The sequence below is a fragment of the Pithys albifrons genome, chromosome 6 (assembly GCF_047495875.1).
Source record: "Pithys albifrons albifrons isolate INPA30051 chromosome 6, PitAlb_v1, whole genome shotgun sequence".
NCBI classification, from domain to species: domain Eukaryota; kingdom Metazoa; phylum Chordata; class Aves; order Passeriformes; family Thamnophilidae; genus Pithys; species Pithys albifrons.
This window is the reverse complement of record NC_092463.1, coordinates 16,244,030-16,254,912: the sequence shown is the minus strand read 5'-3', so window position 1 is coordinate 16,254,912 and position 10,883 is coordinate 16,244,030. Positions and strand designations below refer to the sequence as shown.

The 10,883-nt window shown below is 37.7% G+C and overlaps 1 protein-coding gene across 4 annotated transcripts in view; it reads left to right on the top strand.

Moving 5' to 3' along the window:
• Positions 1–10,883, top strand: part of UNC79 (unc-79 homolog, NALCN channel complex subunit) — a 105,642-nt gene that overhangs the window by 56,788 nt on the left and 37,971 nt on the right. For 3 of the 4 annotated variants that reach the window (XM_071557624.1, XM_071557623.1, XM_071557625.1), the window contains 5 exons: positions 245–352; positions 4,136–4,252; positions 6,174–6,257; positions 8,591–8,693; positions 10,423–10,563. In XM_071557624.1, the coding sequence (XP_071413725.1) occupies positions 245–352; positions 4,136–4,252; positions 6,174–6,257; positions 8,591–8,693; positions 10,423–10,563 (553 nt within the window). The remainder of the gene's footprint in view (positions 1–244; positions 353–4,135; positions 4,253–6,173; positions 6,258–8,590; positions 8,694–10,422; positions 10,564–10,883) is intronic. The other variant, XM_071557626.1, reaches the window with a different exon arrangement.

Here is a 10,883-nt window from a genome sequence, read left to right as displayed (position 1 = left end):
ATTAGTTCTGAGCTCTAAAGACTGTAGGCAGAAATCTCATTTAAAAGTGATTTTGAGCAGTAGATCCCTGGGCCCCTATAAAAATTCTTACAACATGCACACTGAGTCCTTTTAAAACTGCTGGGAATGCCAAATGATGTATGGATGACCGATATGATGTGAAAAGGCCATCCATGGAGAAAGGAGATGGAAAATCCTCGTTGATTCTAAATGCTGAGAGTTTAAACAGGATTCTTACATGCAGATCCTGCTGCCAAAGGACTTTCAACACTGGAAATGCCAAGAGAATCATCATCTGCACCAACCCTTGAAGCAGGTGTCCCAGAGACGAGTAGTCACTCTTCCATGTCAAGTAAGTTTAGCTCTGGTTTGTGCATCAAACGCATATCATGTATGGTAAATTTCTTCCTCTGAGTTTCATTGATTCTTGGAAGTACAGCTGTGTTGGATATAGTTAAATTTGTTAAGTCTCTGATGGTCAGCAAAATTTTAGCATTTAGTGGCTACAAGATTTTCTGTTGTGCCATGACAAGTTTGACAAATGTGGTTTTCTTGAATTAAAGCAGGTAGCAGCTAAAAGCAGTATTTCACTAAAGCGTTGTCAACTGTCAGTGCACAGAAGCAAGAGAATGAGAACTCCATGGGGCTGTTACTATGGCCTTTGGTACATTTCTTTCTGTACCTTAGGAAAAAAATTCTCTTGCAATCTTTGTAAAATGCCTTGAATGCCACTTCCTCAGCTGCTCGCTGAAACATGGTAACTGTTTATCTGAGACTTCCACACATGATTAAATTGAAAGTGAACTATGTTGGCTCAAGTAGACATGACTCATGGCTTAACAGAGCAGATGAAGATAATATGGTTGGGCATCTTGGAACACTAACCAAATTCAGAAGGGTGTGTCCATCTAGGTAAGGGTAAATAATGTTAACAGGTCTGAAGACTGATGGGGGAGAGCTTTGACTAGTTGAAAGGAGAGGAGAAATTACCTGCATTGATACTGGTGAACTGCTAGCTCAGCTCAACCGACTTGCTGCACTTCAATTTCAGATTGCTGTAGAAATGTTAAATTTCAATTTCTGAAACCCATCGTCTGCTGATTTGATCGCAAGGGATGTCTGACCTATGAAAGGAAGGTCTTATCTTACACATGCAAATTGAGCACTTGGAATTCTAGCTTACCTCTCCAGTTTTCCCACAAGTGTCTTACATCATCTCTATCTCATAGTCAGAGTACATTTGTTGGCCACCTAATGATACAGATGTCACTTACTAAAGCCGCTGAAGAGGAGCCAGTTAAGGCCTATCTCTCTCAGCTTTAGCTGAGTATTGGGGGTCCCTGTAAATACTAACACAGGAAACTGAAATTAGTGCAGTTGTTTAGAGCATGATGCTAATAACGGCAAGGTTGTGGGTTTGATCCCCATATGGGCCATTCAGTTATGAACAGGACTTGATGTTCCTTGTAGATCCCTTCCAACTCAGAATATTCTGGGATTCTGTGAAATTGGCAATAGTACCTGTCTGATATTGAGCCTATGTTCCTATGTAAATATTTCTTTTCTCTTTCTGTGTGCCTTAGTTTCCAGCTGCAAAAAAGAACATGAATACTTCCATTGTGTCTCTTGTCCATTTAGCCTGAAATGGTTGTGAACTTCTACTGTGTGTCTTTACAGTGCTTTGCATAAAAAGTGCTGGTCAGGACTGTGAGCACGACACTTCTGTAACCCAAATAGGTAACATTACTTGTACAGCCAGTGCCTGACCACAGAAAGCCACTTGTACAGCCAGTGCCTGGCCACGTCACTGACTGTGGCTGGAAGGTTTTGCCTTCAGGCTTCTCTTTTTCAGTAGAGAATTTCACAGGAATGGAGGGATGATTGACCAGATCACTAGCTGACAAATGAAAGAGTAGCCAGCTACTATATGAAGGTTACTAATTTCCTCATGACTTTTAGGTTTCTTGTAGATAACCTTATAAAGGAAAACTTCCCTCCCTATGCCACTAGTCTGTCATAAGCATAAAAAGTCACATGGTGGTCCACAGCAATCAGCCTTGGCTCCAATGCTGTTCAGAAGCTGCAGTTCTCTGATTTTCGTTTTTTTATATTGGTGTGTTTTGATGTTTATGTTTTTTTTCTTAACTTATCAATATTTGAAATCATGGCTGCCCTTGAGAAATCAGGTAAATAATCTTGGAAATCCAAAACTGCTCAACAGTAGCCTGATTATGTGAAATATGCATGAAATTTTTTTAATTACAATTGCAAAAAGCTGTTAAAATTCAGAGATAATTTTCTCTATTTTGACAGGCATCTGCACTGCAAGCAGTCTTGTCATTTCTAATATTAATTGCTGTACTTTTATCAGGAAATTCTATGCTTGATAAAGTGATAAAGCATCTATTTAAAATCATTGCCATGGAAATTCTATTTTTCTCCTAATTTGCTGTGAAAGGCAGCAGCTATGTAACTTTTAAAAGTGAAATATGGAATGGTGTCTTTGTCTGGTTCAGTTCCACAACTTCAGTTAACTGGGACTGCTTTACAGAAATGCTGCAGAGGTTCGTACTTGGGCTAAAAAGAGAATTTAAATGCACTTTGGAAGGATACAGTTAAAAAGGATGTAATGAGGGAAAACTTAAAATAATTGATCTAATAAAATAATTTCAATGTGCAGATTTCTACTGAAGTATTCATTGTGTTTATTATTATTCAAGGCCTGGATTTGTTTTCTTAGAGAGTACTCTGCTTAACCTGAATTTTAAAGTCTGTGATAGAAACTGAATAGAGCAAGATTAGGAGAAGGCCCTCAATCCTTCAGAGCTTTCTGAAAAGTTGTGATTTATCCCTTATCTTTACTTTTTCATCACAGTTAATAATGTGAAATGCTGGGTTTAATTTCAGATTTTAGCTGGGTACTGTTTGGAATTCCAGAATGTAACTATCTGATACTATGTTAATGCTCTTGTTGATGATGTTGAGTGTAGTTGCAGATGAAAATAATCATTCAGAGAAGATTTTACTTTGTTGCCCTTGCTTTTAGGCCCTGTTGAGAATAACAATTAAACATATATACTTAAAGCAACATTTTAAAAGCTTTCCTGGATGTTTGTGTCAGCAGTTTCACAGGCCTTGTTCAAAGCAGAGCCTTAAAACTCTGTCTTCATACTGTGAGCGATGATTTTAGTTTCAATGATGGAAATATATTGCTCAGACTCAATTATCCAAGCAAATAAATTATAGTCATTCAATTTGAAATTTTTTATAAATGGAGAAAAAAAAAAGTCAGGAATTGTGTGTTTCTGTTTCTTCTTCAATTTAAACAGAGAAAATATGTGGAAGCATTTAAGTTCGAAATGATCTTTAAGGTCATTTAAGCCATGCTCCTAAGCACCACAATGACATAAGCAAAAGGTCTTAAATTTTAAATCCACTTTGTTTTGCTTTTGAGTGTTATCCAGTTAGACATATCTCATAAAGCTATCCTTTCAAAGAAGAAAGTAGTTGGATGAGGGAAAACTGAATGCATGTTGCTTGATAGCTCCATATATAGGAAAAATGACAGTGAAGTTAGAGAAAGGTCTGATCTTCAATGGTGTACCGGCTTCACACTCCAGAAGAACATGCAAGTGTCGTGCCTGAGTGGTGGGGTTGTAGGAGTCAGGTTTTGCCACTCATGAAAGGTGCTGGTGGTACACAGTGTCAGTGGATTTGTTTTCCTATGGGGAACATGGACATAGCAGTAATCCATACTTTGCTGGGAGGACACTGGATTTCCTTCCTTGCTACATTCTATGAGAGTGAGATTCAAGTATACATTTATTGACTTTAAGAATGGGAATTTTGGAGAATTTCATTTCATATACCCAGTGTTTTGATGAACTTCCATGATATTTGCAGGCAAAAGGCACTGATCAGTGAATCCAAGTCACTGTTGACCAATGGCTTTGAGGCCAGAATTGTACCCTGTGTAGTTGTGTGAAAGGTGCATATTGACTTGAACAAGGTCATTAGAGCAAGCAGTCATTGTCCTTTCAGTATTTATATCGTGCCGGCTTGTAAGGTCAGGAAATAAGCGTAGTTTTAAATGTTGTCTGAGCTCCTGAAATCCTTTTGCATTTCTGACTTGCAGCTCAGTTCAGACAAATGAAAAGAGGCTCTTTGGGAGCTCTGACAATGAACCAGCTAATGAAGAGGCAGCTGGAACACCAGTCTAGTGCTCCTCACAATATCAGCACTTGGGATACTGGTGAGCTGCATTTATTGTTCTTTATTTCTATTTTCTAAGCCAAGTACTGTGTAACAATCCATTAAAAAAACAGGAATTCTACCATTGCAGATAAATCATGAATATCAAGTCTAAAGTAAATCTTTATAGTGAGTACAAGATTCTCACTTGTTATGAGTTGGAATGGTTAAATGTTTTGGAGGTAGGCCCTCTTATAAGTGGTGTGCCTATAGATTTTCATATTATACTTGAATTATTCCCTGACCTCATTGAAAGAACAGAAGTATCGTTGTTGATTTCATTAGGTGCAGGATTTCATCCCTAGTGTATGGAATCATTTATTTGCATGTGTGTTTACAATGGTGTTGGTTCACTACAGAGTTGTGCCTTTATACCAGCCAGTTTTGTTTGTCTTTAGAGAAGTTTATGCCAGCTCATGATGAACATATGAATTTTCTATTCTCTCACTGTTTTTTCTTCCTTTAAGATGAATGCAAAGCAATAAAAACTGAACTGAGCACAACATTCACTCATTATTTGTTTTATTTGTTTTCTTTTTTCTTCTGTAAAACATTTTCAGTCATGACCAAATTCATAGCAGATGTCACTAAGGCATTAATTCATTCTGGTTTATCATAAATGCTAGATATTTTAATGCCCATCTTGGTGTTAGTGACATTACACAATTGTGCTTCTTAGGAATTTATTAGCAGAGACAGGAATGCTTAAAATGTTATGTGGAAACTTAGCATACTGAATAAATGTCTCACCACCAGCTCTGGACAGCTGAGTTGAAATTTTTGTCTAATTTAGATTTCAGCATCAAGTTCCATCAAACTATATTTTGTAGCTGAAGAGTAGCTAAAGGTGTGGTTGTCGTTCAGGATTATCGTTTCCATTGCAGCCTGCTGAATAGCAGGCTCAGCATGAGATCCTTGAATCAGAAAGGTCAGAATTTGTCAGTGGGGATTTTGTCCTATCAGCAGGTAAGTTTATTCATTGAGGAGACTGAACTGGGTCACCTAGTCTCTCAGAGAGGGTTTTAAAGATTGAAAAGTTACTGCTTTTGTTGTGGAAGAAGTAGTCAGCCTGTATTCAAGAGGAACAAGTCAATACTTAAAACCCCTTAGGAACTCTGTCTTATTAATCCCGTTCCAAGTCTGGTAGCTTTCTTCACTTTACCCTCCAACATTAATTTCAGCTGCAGGCCTCCAAGCATGAAGAGATAATGTTCTTTTCTGGAAAGCTTTGCATCTCAGTGTCTTGTTCAACCATTATCTTCAAAGTAAAATTATTATTCGGACAGTGTTTTTTTTTCAGGACAAATGCTCAGTGTGACTATTTGTAATTTCAATGTCACACCACAATTTTAAGAAATGAGTATATGACTTGGTATATTCCTGCACACCAACAAGGAAGTACTCTCATCCCACATAAGTATATGATGTTTATTTGGTCCATGCATTCTTTAGTAATTTATTTATTTATTACATGGATGTGTAACATGTGTCTCTTTCATTTCATATTTCAAACCACTCTTTTTTCAAGCTTGCTATCTGTAAAATAAAATCATTTTCTACCTGGCTTCTTTCAGTACAAACTATATCTGACTTATAGTCTCTTGGTGTTTGTAAACACTGTCTCTTTCTCTTTTTGTGGCTCATATATTCCATATCATGTTGAATCTTCCTTTTCTTTTTAATGACAATTTTCTAAAATGCTTTCTTTGTTATTTGGTTATCTATGTCCCTTTTCCTTTATAACTTCTTTCATCTTTCTCCCCTGTTCCTTTCTATGGTTAAAAAATTAACTCTTTTGTTTGTGTGGGTTTTTTTTTCCAATACCAGTTGCATTTGTCTTGTTTTATTTGTTTAAGGCTTGTGGTGCTGGACAGATGGAGGATTTGTAGTTCTGGAAAGTGAAATTCTTTTTTTATTCACAGAGCAGATACAACATGGAAAGAGGCTGTGCAATGTCCCTGTTTGCCTAAACCCTGACTTGGAGGGACCACCACTGAGAATCAGAGGTTAGTTCAGTGTCCTTTTGGCTTATTCTCTCTGCCAAGACTGCCAGGAAGGTTTTATGGTTAGTACGAAATGGTCCTGAATTTTGTGTTCCGTTCACATGTTTTAAAGCCCTCAACTGTCCTGCAGAATGTAGGTTATGGGGAAATTATTAAATAAGACATTTAATTTCAGACATGAACAATTGATAAGAAGTACTGGCTTTCTTCTTGAGTTTGTTTTGGCTGTCAACCTGGAAATAAAACAGTCTCTATGCAGAGTGTTCTTGAATCTCATTTCTTTACAAACTTTTCTCCCTTGCAGCTGAAGTACATCCAGACTTCCTTACACCTCTGCAATGGGGCAGTGGCCTACCTTCTTTGGCTAAATCATGTTCTTTTCCTGCTGTTCAGTGAACAAAAGAGGACATTTCTATTTTGACTAGTAGTCTTATTCCAGCATTGTAATATGCCTTATGACTGTTTTTAGCATTTGTGTGCTGCAGTGGGACTTAAATCTCGAGAACATGACAGAGAAACTTTCAAAGTCATGACAGAGGAATCTTCATGCATTTGTGAGGGGAAGAAAAACCTGGCTGGAAATACCTGAAAATATACTCCTATTCCTTGCATTCTGCACGTTGTCCTACATCATTGAAATATTCCAAAGTGTCTGCTCATATCCAGTAAAATCTTCGGGGACAATTTGGAAGTCCTGAACTCTCTATGTAAAAGAAATGTTTCCTTCCATGCTTAGTAAAATGTTTGGTGGAAACTTGTCCTATTCTTGTGAAACAAGCTGTCATCACTTACTTATTTTGACTTCAGAAATGGTGTGAGCTTCTTAGATTATTTTGCCTGAGAGCTGATGTTGTTTGCTTTTCCTGCCATAACAGGATTATCTCATAATAAATTACATCTGAACCGTACACAGAGAAGATTCCTTCTGTTTCTTCTCTTTCCATAGTTAAATATTATCAGAACAGGCTAATGTTAACATTAAATTTGAATCTATGGATTGAAGCAACCAGAAAGTCACTAATGGCTTATTTAATCTGTGGTTGAATTGGCATCAAAAGAGCTGTGGTACTCTTTTAAAAATTGGTTCACAAAATGAGCTTTTCATAGATTGATCTTTAGAATATGATGCTCTTTGGGGACAGCTTGTATAAATAATGATGAGGTCTACCAGCTGAGCTTCCTGGATTCATTATTGGAACTGAACTGTATGGAAACAGGAGTTAATACTATTTCTATCATGTCAGCTGCATGTGGCAACAAAGAGATATTTTTCTTTAGGAACAGAATCTCTTGTTTTGTCTTTGTGACAATGTTCATAATAAGGCATCGCAGATGAATGATGTAGCTCATACATCACAGTAACATTGAAGTTTCTGATGGCTTGTGAATGAATCTGATTATTCTTGAGTTTTTCTGAGCAATCAGATTAGCTGCAGTGTTGCCTTTTCTGTGTGTTGTTTGGTTTTGCTTCATTGTTTTTTGGGTGTTTTTTAAATTGCTGTTGTCTCCTTAATGAAAACAAATGGGCCAAGGGAGGAAAACCGCCATACTGGAGAGATGTTAGACAGTCAGACTACCCCGTATTGCTGTAATCCTGGAAATCAGAACTCTGAGAAGCCAAGAGTTTGGATCTTCCATTATACATAGCCTTTTCAATTAAAACAAGCATCTATGAGAAATTAAGTGCATAAAATGTGCCAAAGGCATGATCACAGTGACTGTGTCCCCAGCTGAACAACTCAGCTTTGATGAACAAATGTACTTGTGAAGACTTTAAATGGAAAGCATTTCTAATGATTAGCTCTCCAAAGTTCTCAGTATTTCTCAGCTCCTTATGAATGATTTCTTCTGCCTGTCCTTTCCTGTCGTTTATCTCCTGTAGCTCTGTTAGGGATGGTATGAATAGACTGATCTGCTTTTGAGACATAGAAACTTACTTCCTTCATGTCGCTGAGAACTATGGAAAATTTATTTTCCAGAAGTATGGGGGAGGACTGCTGATCTTCTGATGTCCAGTCTCACAGCAACTGTAGAATCATACTTTGTCCCTAGTAGATACAATGGCATCCACTTTCCTGGAATTTTTATTTGCTGCCTTTTGTTCCCAAGCATGTATTTATTTATTCATTTTTAGTTGATAGTTGCAGGTAATTGGAATAATCTGGCAGAAGCAAGGAGTGTGCTATATGTCCTTTTGTGGACATGGTTTATTTCTTATTTCTAGGCACAGTAAAAATGTTATGGATATTCTTTAGAAGTCTGCTCTTCAAGCACTTTGAAATTCTGTTTAGTGATTTTCTTTCCTTCTTTTTTCTCCCCCCCCTAATTGCTATAAGGGGCTACAAAATCTAGCTTGCTGTCAGCACCCAGTATAGTCAGTATGTTTGTACCTGCACCAGAAGAATTTGCTGATGACCAGCCCATTATGATGACTGACAAGTAAGTTTTTTTTTTCTGTTCCTTTCAAAGAACTGGTTGAACTTCAAATATGTCAAGTATAGATATACTTTATGGAAATATAAAGTCCATTCTACTGTTTATGTCAAGTATTTTAATTAATTTTTTTTCACTCCAAGGTAAACAGTTCCTAAACACTGCCAGTGAGATGTGCTTTTAAGCAGTAGGACCTGGCTGATGACTGAGGCTATTCTGTCTGCACAGAGGGCAGGGGAAGCACTTTCCATCCTATTTTAAATCAAGTTTTTTTGTGATCCACCAGAAACCAATTTTATCTTAGGGAAGAAGAAAAGAAGTTCTATATAAAAATTCCTTTGGGTTTCTGTTGAAATTGGTAACTGTTGATGTGTAATCATGTATAACCAATATAGCATTTTTAATGCTGATACGGATCCTCAAAGCTTTTGCAAACCTTAATTGTTTGGTTAAAATGCCTCTGAAGGAAGTGTTAAAAGGAAATGTATTTATTTAATGGAGAAGTGAAGCAGTCAGCAGGGAGCCATGAAAAACTTGGGAAGCAAAACCACCCGTTCTTGCATGTGCTCAATCCAGTCATGCAAGGGGGATCACTGGAGAAGGACAGGACCATTGTGCAGGCTGTGACTGGAAGTGGACCTTACTGTGTGACAAAGTGAATTATCCCAAAAGGTTAGTCTGGTCTGTGGCACTTCCCTTGGCCATTTCACCAAAGCTCAAGCACCACCTATTAGCATACAGACCAGCTGAGCTTGACTTGCATGGCTTTGTTGGCTATTTTCTTTCTGTTCAGTAAGAAAGGCAGGAAAATTGCCTGTTCAGTTCCATTAAGTTAAAATCTCTCAATCTATTGGAGTCATTAGCAACTGATGGATCAAATTAAGCAAGCCTTCCTACTGGGCTGAGATAAGCCAGTTTCCCACATCGGTTTGCCTTTTTTGTAGGTTGTGAAAACCTGTCTCATCTCTCCTAAATCTGACATCCCCTTTCTAATTAGACATTATGGAGCCCTTTCAGAACTTCTGGAGATGTCTTTGAACATTTCAGGAAGGATGACTCAGCAGCAAATCTTCCCTAGGAAGGGAGACTTGTCTGAAGTCTAAGGTTCTGTGCCCCTGAGAGGTCCTTTAATTTATTTCTTAATAGCTGTAACTGCTGTGGGAACCAATCATGTAATTGTTTCCCAATTGTATATTTCGTTATTCATAATTCATGACTGACAAAAAGGGCAATGTGAAATTGTTACATCTCTTCAAGATCATCTGTGAGTGTCACTGTTTGTGTCTGTGCTGCTAAATAGAGGAGTACCAGGGACTTGAGCCTTCTCCTGAGTCCAAGCCACATGGGTTGGCTTGTGCTCACATTGCTGAGGGTTGGCTGGTCTTCACTGCTGCAGATTTCTTTTGGACAGTGCAAACTGTAGCAGTCCAATGCAGTGAGGGAGTTGGAATATGATCACCAATGAAAGACTCAAAACAAGGCCTGCCCTGTGGCCCTCTTTCCTTTGTCACTGAAGAAACAGCTAGTGCAGCTAGTGAGAAGTTCATTAATGCTTTCAAACATGGACTGTTATTAATTGTAGAAAGATCACAATTACATTATCTTTCTAAACAAATTTGGAGTGGAATATACTAATTAATAGTACTTTTAAAAGACATAATTATACACAGATATATGAAGAGTAATATTTTCTTTTAAATATGTTAATATAAGTTTTAAAAACTGTTCTTTGCAGGTGCCATGACTGTGGGGCTATTCTTGAAGAATATGATGAAGAAACACTAGGCCTGGCCATAGTTGTGCTCTCAACCTTCATTCACCTTAGTCCAGACTTGGCTGCTCCTCTGCTGTTGGACATCATGCAGTCTGTAGGAAGGTAAATTCAGGACTTCGCTCTCTTCAATAAGATTTAAAGAATTTTGTGCCTGGAATTGGGTTTACATAAACTTCACTGTGCAAAGGTGTATATTTTAGAACTCTTAAGTGACTGACATCTGGTTCTGTCTGCAACTTTGTTACTCATCATTTTATAAAATTCTTATGGAACTTCTTCCACTGTCAGTTCAATTTTCGGCAGCTCTTTTGATGTTCTGTCCTCCACAAGGAGATTCCAGCTCAGGAATCAACTCAGCTTGTCCCACTGTAAGCAGTAATGTAAAGAATAAATACAGATTTTTTCTACAATATCCTTACTTA